Source organism: Neofelis nebulosa, chromosome 14 (genome assembly GCF_028018385.1).
Source record: "Neofelis nebulosa isolate mNeoNeb1 chromosome 14, mNeoNeb1.pri, whole genome shotgun sequence".
NCBI classification, from domain to species: Eukaryota; Metazoa; Chordata; class Mammalia; order Carnivora; family Felidae; genus Neofelis; species Neofelis nebulosa.
In genome coordinates, this window is record NC_080795.1 from 10,162,974 (window position 1) to 10,181,914 (window position 18,941).

Sequence of the window (18,941 nt, forward strand, 5' to 3'; positions counted from 1 at the left end):
TCAGCCCCATAAACCCCTAATTTATGACTGCTTCATTATGAAAAAACAGTATATGTGCACTGTGTGTCCCATGCTACTGCTCTTGAACTTTGTGAACTGTCCTCCACCTTTGTGAGGTGAGGGTGGGGTTTGAAATTTCCAACCACCTCCGTTTGGGGGAGCGTCCCAAATTCTGGAACCTCTACTAGGTCTCCGTATATACGTCTCTTTGATTCCTTTTCCTTCTTTGTTTAGAGAGGTTTAGACCAGAGCTCCTAATTAGTATGACTTAAAATAAAAAAGGAGGGGCGCCTGGGTGGCGCAGTCGGTTAAGCGTCCGACTTCAGCCAGGTCACGATCTCGCGGTCCGTGAGTTCGAGCCCCGCGTCGGGCTCCGGGCTGACGGCTCGGAGCCTGGAGCCCGCTTCCGATTCTGTGTCTCCCTCTCTCTCTGCCCCTCCCCCGTTCATGCTCTGTCTCTGTCTGTCCCAAAAATAAATTTAACAAGTTGGAAAAAAAAAAATTAAAAAAAAAAAATAAATAAAATAAAATAAAATAAAAAAGGAGTATTCAATAGATTTTTGTAGCCAGTCATCTTATAACTACTTATAACATTGTTTCTTCTAGAAAATTCATTTTAAGTCACAAGTCATGTAAAAAGGAACTTAAGGAAATAGTACCTAACTTTGCTACTAAGTTAAATACTGCTGATACTTAAATATATTGTTTCTAAGATTTCGTTGGAATGTGGTTAATGTTTTTTAAATGCTCTGACACTAAATACGTTTTTAAGCTTTGATTTATTTTTTTTTATTTTAGTTCAGAAGAATCATTTCGAAGCTGTGTTTATTAAATGAGTTGTAAAGTAGCTGGCTTGACAATAAACATTTTAGTCAGTTCTGAGGTGGAGATCAGTGCTATGCTTACGAAATTGAGAAATAGATTTATTTTAAGAGAAAAAGGCAAGATAATTTATTTGGAAAAATTTACTTGTACTCTTCACTATTTAGAAATCTGAGGTTATTTCAGTTCAAATGTCTTTATACTTTATGACTTTCACCTTAAACTTTTTCTGTATTTCCCATTTCTAATTGTCATTACAGAGACAAGGAGACGATTTTCCAAATTGCTAATTTAAATTCATTCTAGATTTTCTAAATTAAATGTAGTTTTTAAACACAACTAGAAGCCCATAATAACAGTTTTCATTTTAAACATTCCTCTGTTTTCTTTATGCATTCATTTATGTTAGATCTCTATCCTAAACTGTATCCGGAGCTCTCTCAGTACATGGGGCTGAGTTTAAATGAAGAAGAAGTCCGTGCAAATATGGCCTTGGTCCCTGGAGCATCAGTTCAGGGGGTACGTATAGTGTAATTAATTTTGAATTGTATAAAATCATATTTTAGACATAGATAAAATGTCTTATGGCCAACTCTTATGGCCAACAGATTTATAACTTCACAGATTTATAACTTCTCTAATTTTAGATTGCCTCCTGGATCTCACTTCGTAAAGTATCTACTTTCATCCTTTTACCACTTTTCTAGTTTCTTAAGAGTGAAAGATTCAGACGCCGCTGACTAGTCCGTTCTTCTTAGTCTTCTGCATTTAGTCAGTTACGAAGACCTGGTGATTTTGTCTTCACTGTGATTTTTGTATTCCCTTTAGTCATTCCAGGGCTGCTATAACCCTACTCAGGCTACTTCTAACCTCTTCAGTTTCCTCGAGTGACTTCTTATATCAAACAGTACTAAGCTGCTGCTGGATTCATCTTTCTGAAGTACGGGTCTGTCATATCTCTTTGGTCACAATCTTCTAGCACTCCCAAGTCTAAAGCTCCCTGTAATAAGACCCCAGATTCTAGGCTTAAATCTGATGCATCTCACAGCCTCTTATTAAGGTTCTTGCTGTGAGGCCATAGCCCTTTATAGCACTTATTATAATTAAATCACAAAGACAGGGTCCGTGTCTGTCTTGTTGCCATAATTCCAGTACTTAATACGGTACCTGGCATTTATCTGTTTACCAAATATTTATTGAAAACTTGCTCGGATCAGTCAGAGCCCATTTGGTAGACAGCAGAAGAAATTAGAAAAGTTGAAGACTTGAAAACGCGGACGTGGGACAGAGATGTAATTGCAGGAAGTAGCTGCTGCTCCTAGCACTGGGGTGGCACAGGGAAGGGTTCGGAGTCTGCAGAGCCTGCAAGCTTGGGGGGAAGGGCCCCTTGGAGCTGGGCCTCAGACCTTGCAGGAGAGGACACTGCTGTTAGCACTGGGACCTCGGAGAGGGTGTGGCGAGGCCGGTTCTGGGAGTGGCAGTAAAAGCTGGAGACCGGAATCAACTCCTGCCACCAAGATGAAGGGTGAGGCCCAGGCCGTGCTGACAGGAACAGGAAACAAAGAGGAGGGAACAAGGCACTTGTCCTCCTCTAGCCTTCCAGCCTCCTGTGGTGGATGCTGACGAGAAGCCCCTGGCCCAGGAATACGCACGTAATCTGCACGCGTAAGCCCCAGTGTCACCAAATAGAGTCTAGAAGGGTGGCTTAAGAGCTGCTACTGCCTCCTCCTTTGACTACTCAGTATATGCACACACTTCTCCAAGGATTGTAATTTCCTAGGACAGCAGTTACTTCACAGGTGCCTTTTAAAAGATGTAATTCTTGGTAAAACTGAGGTTCAGTCCACTTTCTGTTAAGGGAAGCCCTCATGGTAAGCGTTTTAGGCTTTGCTGGGCACATAGGGTTCCTGTCGCCTATTCTTGTGGTTTTCTTTGTTTGCTTACAGCCTTTAGAAACAGAAAAGTCATTCTTAATCCAGGGGTGTATAAACCAAGTCAGTTACCACTGATGGAATGACGTTTCTCTTACCCTTTCCCCAGAATGGGACGATGCCAGTTATCATAGCCATGTCTGGGCAGCGGCCTGTGGTACCAGTTACTGTGCAATGTCAATTACTCCTTACTACTCATGTTCCCAGCTGAATATTTGTAACCTAAAGAAAAGGTATCGAGTTCACTGCTATAAAAAATTCAGGTATTTTGGGTAAAGGAAGTAGGGGGAAACAAAAAGATCATTTGCTGTATTTACAGAAGGTGTACAGGTACAATCACAGAAGGTAGTCGTGGCTACTGTGATTCTCTTGGTGACTGATCATGATGCTGTAGTTGGTATTATGACTCCCTTTGACTGCTACACATTCTTTACCCCCTCTGCCCTTGAGCTGGTCTTTTCTTAATACCTACTGGGGTGACCTAAACCATTTTTGAAGTGTCTGATTCTCTGGGGTTCCTTTTTTTTTTTTTTTTTTATGTTTATTTTGAGAGAGTGCAAGCAGTGGAGGGGAAGAGAGAGAGGGAGAGCGAGAATCCCAAGCAGGGTCCGTGCTGTCAGCACAGACTGGACACTGGACTTGATCCCACGAACTGTGAGATCATGACCTGAGCCGAAACCAAGAGTCAGATGCTTAACCAACTGAGCCACCCAAGTGCCCTGAATCCCTGGGATTCTTAAGCATCTTGCTTTCTCTTTTGTTTTATTTTGTTGCTGGAGATTTCTACTAACCTTTTCCATGTAGTGAATTTTTCATTTCACATACTGTATTTTTCTTCTCTAGATGGTCCAGCTGGTTTTGAGTCCTTGAGTGTACTGAACGTAATCATAGTAGCTATTTTAAAATCCCAGTGTGCTAATTTTATGGTTTTTTATTTCTGAGTTTCTGTTAACTGCCCTTTCCCCTAATCATGGGTTACATTTTCCTCCTTGTTCACATGCCACCTGTTTTTTTAAAATCAGAACCGAATATTGTGAAATTTACGTTTTTAGGTGCTGAATCACGTTGTACTTCTAAAAAGAGTGTCGGCACTTATTTTGGCAAGCAGTTAAGTTCGTTACATGTGCATCAGCTTGGTCATTCAGGGGCTTGATTTTACACATTGTTAGGGTAGGTCTGAGGCAGCCTTTATTTTTAATGTTTATTTTTTAACGTGTATTTATTTTTGAGGGAGAGAATGCGAGTGGGTTGGAGCAGAGAGAGAGGGAGGCACAGAGTACAAAGCAGGCTCCAGGCTCCGAGCTGTCAGCAAAGAGCCCGACATGGGGCTCATGAGCTGTGAGATCACGACCTGAGCCAAAGCCGGACGCTCCAACTGAGCCACCCGGGCCCCCCAGGGGCAGCCTTTATTTTATTGTAGGGTTGTTGTAGCCCCATTACTCAACATGTGTGTCCCCTCAGGTTCTCTGCTGAAGGTCCTGGGTATTTAAATGAGCACACCACACTTGCTGGTAGGACCCTGGATGTCTCCCAGTCGTGGGGGTTCTGCGGGAAGCCTCAGCTTACAGCTCCCTGCATGTTCTTTGCCTGGCCTTTGGAGCTTTATTTCATAGATACTGGGATTAGCATTCAGCAGAGGGTTCAAGGAGACCCCTACAGCTTTCTGGAGCTTTTTCTCTGTGTAGCTCCCTCCTTTTTGGAACTCAGCCCTATAAATTCTAGCAGTCTTTCTAGCTGCTTCTGCCTTCCTGATTTTTGTCTTTTCAACTAACAAGAGCACAGTGCTCTGCTTGGCACTTGTACTTCTGTGTTCCAGTCCAGATAGTGGTCTGGGCAGAAAGCCAGGCAATGACAGGGCTCACCTCATGTGTTTCCCATCTTTCAGGGATTACTGTCCTACCCTACATAGTGTCCACTGTCCAAAAATTGTTGCCTCCTATCTTTCCAGTTTTCTGGTTATTTATCGCAGGAGGGTAATTCTGGCTCCATCGTGACTACAAGCTGAAGTGGATTTTTCTGTTAATTTTACTGTTGGACATGGAAGACCTAAGAGGCATCTCAAAGAACTTTCTGGATTCCAAACATAGTCTAGAACCCATTATCAAGCAGCAATCCAATTTCACTTGGTTACCAGAATTAATCACACTAGCCAATTTAGTAACCTCCTCTTGCCTTTGTTCAGTGGCATATGAAGTCCAAAACAATGGTTAGGTGATGTTCTTCTGATTCAGAGGAGACAGTGTTGTGTTCCCAGGTGGAGGCATGCCTCCTTCGTAAATAAGACCTTCACACTGTAGAGCTCGGTATGGGGGTACGGGGGGGGGGGTGCGGGATGCAAAACTTTTGTGTTTAGATATAACAGCGAGAGGAACTAACTGTTCCCACAGCCACATCTTGGTTTCCAGATCTTTTATTCTGGCCTTGGAAAAAACTGCATCATGTATTTGGTTGCACATTCAAAGCATCTATTCTAGAAGCTAGAACCCTTTTCAGGGTGCTGTCTTCCACTGGCCCTTAAATGAGGGGCGATGAGAGCCAGTAGCTTAAGAACCCACACGTTCCACGCACTGTGCTAGGTGTGATAGATCTAATAGTGAACCACAGCAGTGTCCCACCCACCACACACGCCAGTGAAACTCGCATTGTAGGCAAATAAGCCAGCGCTTATGACATGAACGAAATGAATGAAGTGCCAGGGCTATATGTCAATATCGTGAGCATATGTGTTCTCTCTGAGGGGTTGACATACGATGAGTAAAGAACTGAAGGAAATGAGGGAGTAAGGCATGTGAATATCTGGTAAGAGAACACCGAGAACTTGAAGGCTTCATTTCTTGAAGGCAGAAATGAACTTGGTGGACTTGACAAGACTTGTGTGATGGCCAGAGGAAGCAAGGGTAGGGCATGGTGGTAGCAGATGGCATTGGACGGGTGGTGAGGGCCGGGTGGTCTGTGGCCTTGTAGACCGTGGTAAGGGATTGGGATCTGAGTTGTGGGAGTGGTGTAATCTGATTTCCTTCTCCCCCCCCCCCCCTTTTTTTTTTTTTAAAAATTTATGTTTTTGTTCTGTAGACAGTCAGGAAGACGGTCTAGAAGGTTATTGTAGTAGCCCTCTCCGGAAATGGTTGCTTGCTTAGAATGGGGGAAGGGCGCAGAGATGATGTGTTGGTCATAGTAAGTAAGAACGCCTAGTACATCAAGTACTTAAAAATACTTGCTGGAAAAAATAAAGATATTTCAAAAGTAAAACCTCCTCCAAAGCTCCCTTGCCCCTTTGTTCTGTATTCCAGCCAAACTAAATAATTCATTGGCTTCAATTTTTGTTTCTATCCCATTACCTGATTTTCCTGTGTCTCTTGTAGCTGTAATCATTTCTTGTTTTGAACCTGTATAATCTCATAAGTAGTATTTTCTGGCATTGTGTTCTGATTTCTAGCATAATTTTATGTGTGCATTACTCCCGTTAAGACTTTCAGCTTTAGGAATATGCGGTCATAATCACCACACATCTGAACCAAAAATTTGCGATCTGTGATTACGTAGTTGAGGTTCCTTTTTCCCTGTTATTGTTGCTCTGAACTCATAGTTCTTAGGTAGGTCGGAGGTTCTTTTGACAGATTCCAGCTAAGAAGGCTTGGTAAGCTCTTCCCACATTATCTTTTTGGTTGAAGAAAGGGTCCGCTCAAACTAGAAAACCAGTTTTGGTCAAGAAAACTTGAGAAAACTGAGAAACTGGGAACGTGGTACCTGCCAGGAATGCCAAGTATAGCTCTTCTCGGTCAGTCTGCTTTGTGCGTACAGTTGGTTAGTCCATAAATGTTCACTGTGGAGGAGGAGAACGATCCTGTCTCGTGTGCCAGCACTTCTGGAGCATGCAGTTTTAATCCTTACACTGGCACTGTGAGGTAAGAAGGTTCTCCCTTTTATAGAAACTCTGAAAGGGTCAGTAGATGGCTACACATCAGACCATATACAGAAGAACCCTCTGGAAAATGTGTGTTCTCAAGAGTATGATGTGGCCTTTGAGCTCAAGGATAATATGTTTGAAGACAAGCCAGAGTATACATGAAGCAGATGTCAGTGAATTCAGAAGGCGACAGAGAAAGCCACTGAATCTTTTGGAGGGGATACATGTGGTAATAAATTTCCTTTAGGATTAGTAAATAAAAGCTGGGGACGTTTTTGTGTAAATCCATGTATTTGAAGGAAACAGTATGCAGATTACTTTGTGGGAAACCACAACTGAGTATATTCAAGTTAATTGTCATTTTAGGTTTTTTCATGAAGAATGTTTCTAAGTATCGACACGTCGTATATGTTTTTGTCAGCAGCTGGTGGCACGACCCTCCAGCATGAACTACATGGTGGCTCCTGTAACTGGTAACGACGTTGGGATTCGTAGAGCAGAAATTAAGCAAGGGATTCGTGAAGTCATTTTGTGTAAGGATCAAGATGGAAAGATTGGGCTCAGGCTTAAATCAGTAGATAATGTAAGTATTTTTAATTATATTTCAGTTTGTCAAAATAGCTTATGGGATATTAAGTGATCACTATTAGCATAATTGACAGTGCAAATGTTTACAAAAAATTTTTTTTAATGTTTATTTTTGTGAGAGAGCGAGCGAGCGAGCGTGAGCAGGGTAGGAGCAGAGAGAGAGGGAGACACAGAATCTGAAACAGGCTCCAGGCTCCGAGCCGTCAGCACAGAGCACAACGTGGGGCTCGAACTGATGAACCGCGAGATCGTGACCCGAGCCGAAGTCAGACACATAACTGGCTGAGCCACCCAGGCGCCCCTACAGTGCAAATGTTTTAATTAATTGTATTGCATCTATAATCAAGATTATTTTAAGTCCAGTAACTTAAATTTTTCCACTTGGAGATGCTCTGTTCTGCAGAGGCAGAGCTGATACTTCATTACCTTAAGTGAATTATTTTTTGAGTCTCCTTTCTGGAATAAAGTTCATCGGTCTATGTATAACATAGTTTATACAGATAAAATTATGACCTTCAAATAGGGCATCATATGTACATGTTAAGAAAGACTGACCAGTGAGAGTTGGTGGTCTTGTGTGTATTTTCCAATAACGATCATTTAACTTGTGAAGTGAGTTTGCAGGCTTGTTATTTCCATCCTTCGGTGTGAATTTAATAGGTCATTTTTTGAGCAAAAGTGATTTTCTAATTAGGGCAGTCATTATTTTACTTTGTAATTACTTCTTACCGCACCATACTGAAGAAATTAAATGGGGTGGTTACTCTCTGAGGAGGCGTTTAGGATTGTTAAAGACATGCCGAGTCTTTACCCCGATTTGTGGTTTCAGGCATTACCTCGGATTCCTTAGCAGTCTGAAGTCTTATTAGCTTAGTGTGTCCCACCTTTTCACATAGAAAATGCTAAAGGTAATGAGTGTTGCACACTGTGGTAAATGGCTGAGGCTGATCCTGGCAGGAAGCCCCAACCCTGCCTGCCTACCCGGAGGGCTCAGGGCATCAGCGGCTCGCACACCTGTAACTTACGCAGGACACGTCAACACGCTTCCTCGGAAGCCCTGACTTCACTGCCTTTCCTTCCTTTTCAGTAGTGTGTGCAGCCCCTTCTGCCGGGATTTGCTCTCTGCTCCTTCCTCTGCCCTAAAAGACAAGATACTCTTCATAGGCCCCTATCTCCACTGCACTTATCCCTGCAGTGGATTTCGCCGTTTGGCCAAAACTCCTTGCTCTGACCATTTCATAGGGGGCCAGCCAGTTTTCGGTACTGTCCTAAAGTAAGCTGTAAGATACGGGACAGGAATTCTGTCCGACCCAGCCTAAGAGTATAGAAAGGGTCTAGCTTTGTAGATGTTTTCATATTTTGCCAAGTTTACTCTTCTTCATTTCTGAGACAGAGCGAGAGCGTGAGTGAGGGAGGGGCAGAGAGAGAGGGAGACACAGAAGCTGAAGCAGGCTCCAGGCTCTGAGCTTATCAGCACGGAGCCCGACGCGGCGCTTGAACTCGTAAACCACAAGATCATGACCTGAGCCAAAGTTGGATGCTTAACCCGGCTGAGCCACCCAGACGCCCCAAACTTGTATTTTTTTTTTTTTTTTATATTCAACATCTGAGATTGAGAGTTTATAGGAGTAGAAGTCTCCGTGTGGGTTTAATTCTCTGTTGACTAAACTTGAGTTTTCTGTATTTATTTCATAGTGGATTCTTTATAAAAACTGGAGTGGTATTGAATGTACCTTTTAGGCTATTAAATAAACCTTAATCTTATTTAATTAACCTTATTTACTTCTCTGTAATTTAGCAAATGGGTTGAGGAGTCCTTCAACTCTAAAGAAGAGTTGTGACCTTACACTGTCATTTAAAAAAAAATTTTTTTTTAATGTTCATTTTTGAGAGGGGCAGAGAGAGAGGGAGACACAGAATCCGAAGCAGACTCCAGGCTCTGAGCTGTCAGCACAGAGCCCGGTGTGGGCTCGAACCCATGAACCGTGAGATCATGAGCTGAACTGAAGTCATGCTCAACTGACTGAGCCACCCACCCAGGCGCTTGTAGAAACCCTACTTTGTTTTCCTTAGACTTTTTATTCCAAGATGAAGGGGGTGATTGAGGTTGGTCAGGTGGGTCATGATTTGAGGTAGAAATTACTAGTGTGATTTTACGTTTTTGCCCTAATTCCTGGGGTCATTGCCTCCATAAAATTTTCAGTTTCTTTTTTGGGAGTAATGACGCATACATATTCGTGTAGTTTTTCTTTTTCTTTTTTAACTAGGGTAGATTCATAACCTGAACAGTTGGTTCTTAATTTCCCAGTGTTTTTAAACCATTATCGTAACAGTGGCAAATGACTAAAGTTACTTCCTTATTCTCTAGGGTATATTTGTTCAGCTGGTCCAGGCAAATTCTCCGGCCTCTTTGGTTGGTCTGAGATTTGGGGACCAGGTACTCCAGATCAACGGGGAAAACTGTGCAGGTTGGAGCTCTGATAAGGCACATAAGGTGCTGAAACAGGCTTTTGGGGAGAAGATTACTATGACTGTTCGTGACCGGTAAGTTGACTAGACTGTTGAAATGGAAATTCAAGACTAGTTTTCCATTCTCTGGGGCTTTGAGATTCTGTGAATATGGTTGACTGTGTTGCAGAAGAATATTAGATGTTATTGATTAGCCTTACAGTCTTGTAGTTGTTTGGTGCAGATTTTTCTTAAAAATTTTTAGAGCATTCTGGTTTCGTATGCATCCTCTAGAAGTTACTTTCCTGTCTCTTTCTCTAGATCGTAGTAAATGAACATTGGAAGGGCAAGCAGTATGGCATCTCTGGCCTCACTTTCCAGCTTACTGTTTAGACATCCAGCATAGGAGGGACACCGTGCCAGGGTCCCTGCAGAACTCCCAAGTTGGGGTGGGAGTTCTAAAAACCAAATCTGGCCTTCAGGGGGGTTATGAAGCTCTAGTTGCCAAGGTAGAAAGGTGGCATTTTTATATTTAGCAGTTTATAAACCAAACGTTTGGCACTGAAATAAGGCCTCTATTTTCCTGCCCCTTAGCAAGTGTTAAGGGTCGATCTATGTCACATTGGTACAGTTAGCTTTTGGGTTTTTATTCTTCTCAGTTAAACTTCGGTTTTATCTAATTTTGTTCCTAGTTTCTCACACGGTAGGTGTTTAAGTAAACATTCTGCAGATGGAACATCTTCTCTACTTTAAGGAGAATTTTGAAGAGTAACTTGGGCCAATAGAAAGAAGTAAACTTTTCACTTAACCCATTATGTCTGCAGGCCCTTTGAGCGGACGATTACCATGCATAAGGATAGTACTGGACATGTTGGGTTTATCTTTAAAAATGGAAAGATAACATCCATAGTGAAAGACAGTTCTGCAGCCAGAAATGGTCTTCTCACGGAGCACAACATCTGTGAAGTCAACGGGCAGAATGTCATTGGGCTGAAGGTAAGAACAGAACTTGGGTCTCGTGCTACCTTTCCCATTTGTTTCAGTGGCGTTTGCGTGTAGACTTGCAAAATAAATAGGAACTTGGGGAGATGTGGGACCTAGGACTCTGGCTGTGCTCTCAGGCCAAAGGAATTACCTGGACTATTCTCTGGAATTGTCGTTCCTATAGCAGAGGGCTTGACTGCTATGATCTCTGCAGTCCCTTGAACTAGAATTCTGTGGAGATGTGGGCATTGAGGATTTTGAGGACATTCTGAATGAGTGATTGCTCAGCTTTTTCCAACCCAGGAATGGTAGGAAGTGAGTAATGGTTTCTGTTTAGATTAGTACCACATTTTCCCCCTCCACCGATTCCTAAATAAGGCTATGTTAGGGTCAAAAGGTTTTCATTAAGACCTGCTCGTTTCATGAACTTGGTTAAGAGTGCACTGTTAACACTGAGAAGACATGGGAAGTCTTGTACATGAAGAAAATTATTTCATCTTAAGTAATGAAAAAGATGATTCTTTGGCTACAATACTTAGTTTACTTAGCAATTTTGTTACCATCTATAAAATTGCCATTCTGTAGAATTAAACTTGGTGAAACTAGAAAAAATACCAAATATCGAGGGTCAGATTTTAGAATTATTAGCAAATCGTATGTGGACATACATATTTACCAAGAATAACATAATGTCATACTTCTTAAAGCCTTAGAATTAATTTTCATTGCGTGTTTTTAACAGGACTCTCAAATTGCAGACATACTGTCAACATCCGAGTCTGTAGTTACTATTACGATCATGCCTGCTTTTATCTTTGAACATATTATCAAACGGTAAGTAGACCGTACTTCAACTTGGTGCTTACGGTCCTGTGAGGTAAAAGAAAGTCCTTGTGCCTATATGAATTCCTCCATCTATGGTTCTTTTACCTAAGGGATGACGTGGTGTTGATCTCGAAATTTGAAGTTAATTATTTAAATCAGGGGAATTGGTAAGGATGACCACTCACAACTTCCCAAGTATTGAATACAATTCACCATCTGCTTCTGAAATTTTGACCTTTTCTGGTAGAAAAGAGGGACGTGAGCAGAAGTGGGCAGGCTTTCATGTCAGCTTCAGTAAAACGGACTAGAGTTGCACTCTGCCCGCAGTTCCTCTGCTCAGTAGAAATCTACTCGTGGGGGTTCACGATGGAGAATTCCTGCCTGTGGGATGTTAGGAGTAACGGTGCCTATTCTGAAAGCATCTCAGGAGGCAGGTCAGGCGTGTGGTGCCACCATGGTGCTCAGGAAGGGAGGCTGGAAAACTGACTTGGGGGAAGAGAAGAGGGACAGCCAGTGTTACCTTCCCTAGAACCTTTGAAATCCTGGCTTCTGTCAGCTGTTTTTACCAAGCCAACTTGGATCCTTTTTTCAGATTCTGTCTTGCCTGTGGAGATAGGATTTAAAAGAGTAAAAACATAATACCTTAGTAAAGTTTGTGTTTATGGATGGAAGGAAAAGGAAGCTGGAGTCGAGACTAGTCAGAGTTCTCTCAAACCAGCGATAGGGTCTCCCTTCCCCTTTCCCTCCCAGTTCATAGCAGTGTTGTCATTTTCCTTGTTTTAGTCACCGGTATTAATATTCAAGCACTTACTTGTATCTGATCTAACCTTTCCCAGCCTTTCACACTGGGTATTTTGTGAACTAGATTACCTGAGACTCTTAGAACTCATGAAAAAGACCTTCCCTCTCCCCCCAATTCCACTGGGTCCCAAGTGCTAAGCTTGAGTGGGAGTTTTCTTGGATCAGCATAATAGCTTTTTTGAACCAAGAAACCCAAACCTCCGTATTTAATAAACTCTCTCGTAGGATGGCCCCAAGCATTATGAAAAGCCTGATGGATCACACCATTCCTGAAGTTTAAACGTCATGGCACAATGGAAACTCCACTGAACTTCTCCGGTTTACTTCTCGGGCAACTTAACTTTATATTATGCACATGAAGCTTTCTAGGAGCCAGAGAGCATATGCTGCATGAAGCCCTTTCTATCTTACATTATGGCTGGGAATCTTAACTGTTTTGATCGGATATCTCGTCCCACTTCAAGATCGTTGTAGCCTTATCCTGGTTTTACAGATGTGAAACTTTGGACAGATTTACTGATTTTCATAGAGTAGTTTCTCTACTGGAAACCCGATGCTTTTACAAGCCATTATGATTAGAATGACTGATACAGGCTTAGCTCTGTGTTAGAACGAATCACCTTTATCCTGTATATCAAGTAGTGCCGCTCACGTTACTTTAGTTCTGTGGTATAATTGCCTTTTTAATGTGTTACCATAGTACGTGTAGAATGATTGCTTTTGATGGTTTTTTAGTTCTGCGTGCGTGCGTCAAACACCAATTAAGAACACTGGTTTCATTCCGTGTAAGCATTATACAGTGTAGGTTGCAAGAGACTGTTGATCATCATTAAATTGTAACTACCTTTACTCTATATGCTTGAACTGTCGCCTTAACTGTGTTAAGCATCTAGAATAAAAGCCAAAATAGAACTATTGCTGCCTTTCTAAAACCCAGAATGCAGTTCTGTATTAAACTGAAATGTACACTAGCCCAGAACGGTTAATGGTACATACTGAGCTACCGCATAGCTGCTTAGTTGCATTGGAGATTTTCTAGTCGTTGTGTAATGGAAATTTCTTTCTTCCAAAAGTTACTGACCTTACTTCCTAGAAATGAATCAGTATGTATTAACTGTAAAAATTCTTATACCAAATAGGATAAACTTTGACTCTCTTTTTTCATTTGTAGATTAAGTGGAATAGTATCTAATTTTGTCATTTACTCTAACATTATGTAACCTAGCTACTTCGGGATGGCCTTAGGATGTCTTCCAGGTAATCTGTTCCATTTCCTGACCCCTCCCTACAAACCAAGTGGCATATGACACATTACCCTCATTTTTTTGTTTTTTGTTTTGGTTTATGCCTATTCCATTTTAATTAAATATGTATAAATAAAGTTAACTTTTAGCCTATTTCTTGAATCATTTGGAAACTGTCTGTGGATTTCACCAAACTTGCGCATGACTTAGAAAACAGGCCCGTGGGGTTTCTCCCGGAGCAGCTGGCGTCCACGGGCCCTGAGAAGAGCCCTCTGTGCTGAGAGAGGAGGAGGAGCGCCTGTCAGGAGAAGTGCTTCCGCCTCTGAACCCCAGAGGGCCGGCGTGCACATCCAGGCAGAGCAACAGGAAGCCACTGAGGCTCCTTGCAAACCTGAGACCGAGTCATGTTTAATGACGCTTGTTACCCTGGTCAGGGTCTCCCGCCATGTGATACGGCCTATAAGACCTAACAATGTTTTTTAAAGATCATAGAAGAGTTTTAACAGAAAGGCAAATCAGTACTGTTTAACATCTTACCTTGAGATTTAGAAAAGCAAACCAAACAACATTTCCCCGTTTACTTTACCTTGTTTTGTTCTCTGGATTTGGACTATCTGAAGACAGTTCCAAAAATATAAGAAGGACATTCTCATCACTAAGTTTGGTTTTCTAGAAGGACCAATACTTGAAGTTCGTAAAGGGCACTAGCCTTGGTAATCACTTAAGAAAATGAAAACAGCTTTCATTACAGAAAAATATTTTTAATGTAGAAAAGATGAGCATTTAATAGCTATAATGAAATAAACCGTCCTGTACACAGTAAACTTACTGTTACAAGAATTGCTGATCCTTCCCCAGGTTCTTAGAATCTGAGAACAGTAGGTTATACAAAGTAAACCGCCACTCCGTGAAAACACATACCCCAGGACCCAATGGGCAGCAATTTCGTAGGTAAGGAAGACAAAACAGCGTGACTCAGAAGTAGCAGAGAATACTGCACATTTTCTTGGAAAATTCTGAGCTGCTCAGCGTTTTTTGAGTTTTCCCAACTCCGTTTTGTATCTCTTAGCTACTTTTCTTTGCCACTCAAACCTGCCGCGGGACGAACACCTGCCTTACAGGTGTAATGTTTTCACCCTACCACCGCCACGTTTTGTCCGCCTTAGAGGATGGCGACCAATGGCTTTCAATGAAGTCACCACGATTTTGGAAGTTTAAAACCACAAATACCTCATGTGGTAAAACTTCGAATACCATCATTGCACATTCACCAGTTGATTTCAAAGTTTGGTTCAAAATACATTAAATAGAGTTCAACTTAACATTCAAGAGAGGAAAAGGCACTTAATACTGCAATTTCCAGAACATTATTTGTCTGTCTTCCCCTCCTGTGATGATACTGCTACACTGTTCATTCATCCATATACATGTCACAGCACCTAAGGGAAAGAGACCATGTGGTTAGGTGGCAAGTCGACCAGGGGGCCCGGAGATCCGCTGTTAAGTACTCTCATCCTGTAATCGGTGTGTCAATGAAAAATAACTGCTTGGCGCAAGGAATGTGTGAGGAATGAGAAACCGCTCACGTGGAAAGCTGAAATAACGGAGGATTAGGAGTAACACCAGAATGCAAGTATATACATCTACGATAACAGGAGACAGACGAGAGGAAGAGGTAAGGAATTGGTGTGAGGCTGCGAAGTCCATTTACTGGACGGAGTCGAAGGTTATTTAAAGCCGGTAAACTGCGAATGACCTACACAGGTCACTGTAGAACGTGGCGAAATGACCATGTCACCAAAGGACAGAGGGAAGAGGATGTCGGGGGGGAAGTTCCTGGTCACAGTGGAAAAGTAGATACTTATAACCTTAGAAACTAGAAGAATTAAAGACCATAAGTCTTTGAGATGAGGAGGCAACCGTGCAAATAGAAGCACATACAGCGAGTCTCCAGGGGATACTGGGTGGGAAGAAAAGGGCAGAATACTTCATACACGTACAACACATCCCTCGTCTCAACAGTAAGGGTACACCCACACCCAGGACGCAAACTGGAAGAAAGTCCTCAAAGGAGAACAGGGAGGAAGGGGGTCAGTGGTGGGAGGAAGATCGTTTTTACTGAAATTAATTACTTTTGTGCTGTTTTGGGGTTTTTAAAAAACTTTGTGCGTGTACTTAAAAAAGTTGCAGCTTTTACTATGGTTTTTAATTCTCCAAGTGGGAGTTAATGCAAAAACTTCCTTTTTGGAGTCAGTCAACATAAATCTCAGTCCCGAAGGGTCACTTGGCCAACGAAGATGCTCGTGGGGAACGTTTACGACGTGGAGGGCAGTGGGGTGTTTTCTGCCTGGGAGAGGTAGGTTTCCTGATGGGAAAAGCAGGTTGGAGTTCAGCATTTTAGGAAGAAAGGTCAAGTCAACTGCATAACCACTTACCTGCGTGGCCCTGTATTCTCTCACTGAGCTTTCCTCCGAGGAGGTCCCAGACCAGCAGTTCACCAGACTGACTTCCAGACAAAACAGAATTTCCATCCCAGATGAAGCACCTGCAACAATGATTGAGAAACAGCCATTTGGTCATTTATCATGAAGGAAGGGCCCTATCCACGCCGGCCAAAGCAAGCCCAAATGTCACGATCACGAGCTTGTCCGTAAACGTCTTCGCCCACTAGTAACGCGAGCAAGAGAACGTACCTCTGGGGCTCGTCTGAGGTCATAGAGGAGATGAGCATTCCCGTCTGCACATCTATGACGTTTAGACAGCCATCTGCACCTGTGCTGAGGACGTGGCGACTGTCTGTAACGCGAGAGACAATTACAGCTTCAGAAGTGTGTTCTAGATCGTTCTGACGTTTCATCTCTGGCATAGCGTTCACCTGCATTTTCCCTGAGCTACTTGTACTTAACCAAGGACTCTCCTCTCGTGGAAACGTTTGTTTCTAAGACACTGGGCCGATGACCCTTTGGGGTGAGTCCACCCGCGCACTATAAATCCGTTCCTCTGGTGAGCTGGCGAATTAAGAGCAGCGTCCGCCGTAGCTCTCCTGGAGGTACAAATGGCCCAAGTAGCCCGTATTCTGCCACGAAGCAGCCTTGGATACGGGCAAAACTACTTCTATCGGCAGCCTGTTTTTCTTTTTACATTCTTATGATTTCAAGATAATAATTCTGATTCCCCCAGTGTCCTCTGTATTAAAAAGGATAAAACTACCTGGGCTAAAAGCAGCATCACGTATGGTCCCCGAATGGCACGGGATCTGGTGCAGTACGGTGGCCGTGGTGAGGTCCCAGATACTCACTGTGCCTTCTTTGGTGCCTGAGACCAACATCGTACCTGCGGCATTTAGGCTAATTGTATCTACCTGAGGAAGGAAACACATAACGTAATCCATTTAGAATTACGGTCATCACGGTTTCCCTAGGCTGACTCGACTATGTGCACGTGATGAAGGTTAAGCTCTAACGGACAGTGTACTGATGTGGCTAATGCAGACGTGTTTCAACATCGCCTACGCAGTTACTGAAAAATGAAATTCTTCATATGCTAGTGAACAAAATGAAATCTTGCCAACGTAAATGGAATGCAGTTTTAAAAGAGCTTAAAATTGGGGCGCCCAGGTGGCTCAGTCGGTCCAGCGGCCGACTTCGGCTCAGGTCATGATCTCGTGGTTTGAGAGTTCGAGCCCCTTGTCGGGCTCCGTGCTGACAGCTCCGGGCCTGGAGCCTGCTTCGGAATCTGTGACTCCCTCTCTCTCTGTCCCTTTCCCACTCACACTCTCTGTCTCAAAAAATGTTAAAAGAAATTCTTTTTAATAGCCTAAAATCAACAGTTTCTGAATAACTCTGAATTACAAATTGTAACGAGGTACCAAACTGAGGCACAGGTGATCCATGTTATTTGAGGGATTTCGGAGAAATGGGGATCTCTCGGGTTATATTTGCGTGCCCGCCTGGAATTACATACTCCGTAAATATTTCTGAACCTTAGCTCGTCTGTCGACCATGCAAATCAGGTTTCAGGTCACCATCTCAGAGAAGAGAGTACCGTGAGCTCCAGTGGGAGGAGCAGCTGTGCGACCCACTGGTTGTGGAACGAGCGAGGGGAACCAAGTGCGAGCTCTGGTTCTGCCCCAGGTCATGTGCGCCCGGGCCACCCAACACCAGGTTTACGTTCTTGGCTGTTGGAGGGTGTCACGCTAGATAGTCCCTTCTACTAATGTGCTGGAAAACATGAGAGATGATGGGGCATACTTTCTTGCCCCAGATAGTTCGAGGGGATCTAAATATTCATTGTCATGCTCAGAAATTGGACCGGACGGTAGCTGATTCTCAGAGAAACAGCAAATCGGAGAAAAAAAGGCAAAGTAGACTTGGAAACCCAAAGAGTCGAGTCAAAAGAACGGAGAGCCCGTGCTCTCCTCCCACAAGCGAAATAAAATGAAGCAAAAAAATGAAAACACAGGTAAGACCAAGAACAGCCCACCCTCCCTCGGACTCAGGCGTGTCTTTGCTGGTACTCACACTGACGTCGTGTTCCAGCTCGGCCAGCATGTCAAACCGGTGTCTTTTGGGGCATGTCGTTTCTGCAGGAACCCCGGACCACACCTAGGGTAGAACGTGTCACGGGAGGGATTTGCAAACATTCAGAGCGAAAGCATTTCTAACACATCCAAGAAAAGCGCCCTTGACCAACCAACTCCCATTTAACCTATTTGCCAACAAAACACAGCTGTGACTAAGTGCTTCTGGCTCCCTCCCTGCACTGCCCACGCTTCTGTTCCTGCCACAGGCGCTTGCCCGGTGTCTACTGCACCTGTGTCTGTTTCTGTCCTTTGCACCCGCTGTCGTCGTCGTGGTCTTCGTGTGAACTACGGAAACCTGACTGCAGAAGCGCTGTGGCATCCGGTGACGTTTCGAGAAGACCCAAAAAGGCAAGTCACCGAAAAAAATTGCCAAAATGCGGCGCGAGCGAGAAAATTTGTCTATAAGAATGGGGGGAAATCCTGAAAAACTCCGGAAGGAATTCTAATAGTTTTAGGTTCCTGCTTGCTTTTTACATAAATGCAAATTGGAAACAGGATGGTGAACGCTGGTGTGGTCTCTGCAAGACAGTTGGGCAGGATTCCAAAGCAAAGGCCATGGATGCCCCACGTCGACAGAATGGTGAAGGCGTGTGCGTTTGTATGTTCTAACTTTAAGTCGAATGCATTCTCTTTTCATGATTCCCCACTTCAGCTTGATGTTTTTTGATTAACTGCTAGTCCAAACTGTGAGATAAGAGGACTCCTACTGCATACAGTTGGCCCTTGAACAATGCAGGGGTTAGGGCTCTGACCACCCCTACCCCCTCCCCCCCGCCCACGCCATGCACTTGAAAATCTACTTATAACTT

At 43.3% G+C, this 18,941-nt stretch overlaps 2 protein-coding genes across 5 annotated transcripts in view; one reads left to right on the top strand and one right to left on the bottom strand.

Annotated features, from left to right (window-relative positions):
- Positions 1 to 13,692, top strand: part of SDCBP (syndecan binding protein) — a 34,976-nt gene extending 21,284 nt beyond the window's left edge. The window contains exons 4-9 of one of the 2 annotated variants that reach the window (XM_058699648.1): positions 1,232 to 1,341; positions 7,082 to 7,243; positions 9,617 to 9,792; positions 10,521 to 10,692; positions 11,423 to 11,514; positions 12,532 to 13,692. In XM_058699648.1, the coding sequence (XP_058555631.1) occupies positions 1,232 to 1,341; positions 7,082 to 7,243; positions 9,617 to 9,792; positions 10,521 to 10,692; positions 11,423 to 11,514; positions 12,532 to 12,586 (767 nt within the window). In that variant the 3' untranslated portion in view covers positions 12,587 to 13,692. The remainder of the gene's footprint in view (positions 1 to 1,231; positions 1,342 to 7,081; positions 7,244 to 9,616; positions 9,793 to 10,520; positions 10,693 to 11,422; positions 11,515 to 12,531) is intronic. The other variant, XM_058699650.1, reaches the window with a different exon arrangement.
- The window catches only part of NSMAF (neutral sphingomyelinase activation associated factor), a 62,851-nt gene continuing 57,283 nt past the window's right edge, over positions 13,374 to 18,941 (bottom strand). For all 3 annotated transcript variants that reach the window (XM_058699645.1, XM_058699646.1, XM_058699647.1), the window contains 5 exons: positions 18,071 to 18,154; positions 16,761 to 16,911; positions 16,244 to 16,346; positions 15,986 to 16,095; positions 13,374 to 14,989 (listed from right to left, as the gene is read on the bottom strand). In XM_058699645.1, coding sequence (XP_058555628.1) covers positions 14,895 to 14,989; positions 15,986 to 16,095; positions 16,244 to 16,346; positions 16,761 to 16,911; positions 18,071 to 18,154 — 543 coding nt within the window. In that variant the 3' untranslated portion in view covers positions 13,374 to 14,894. The remainder of the gene's footprint in view (positions 14,990 to 15,985; positions 16,096 to 16,243; positions 16,347 to 16,760; positions 16,912 to 18,070; positions 18,155 to 18,941) is intronic.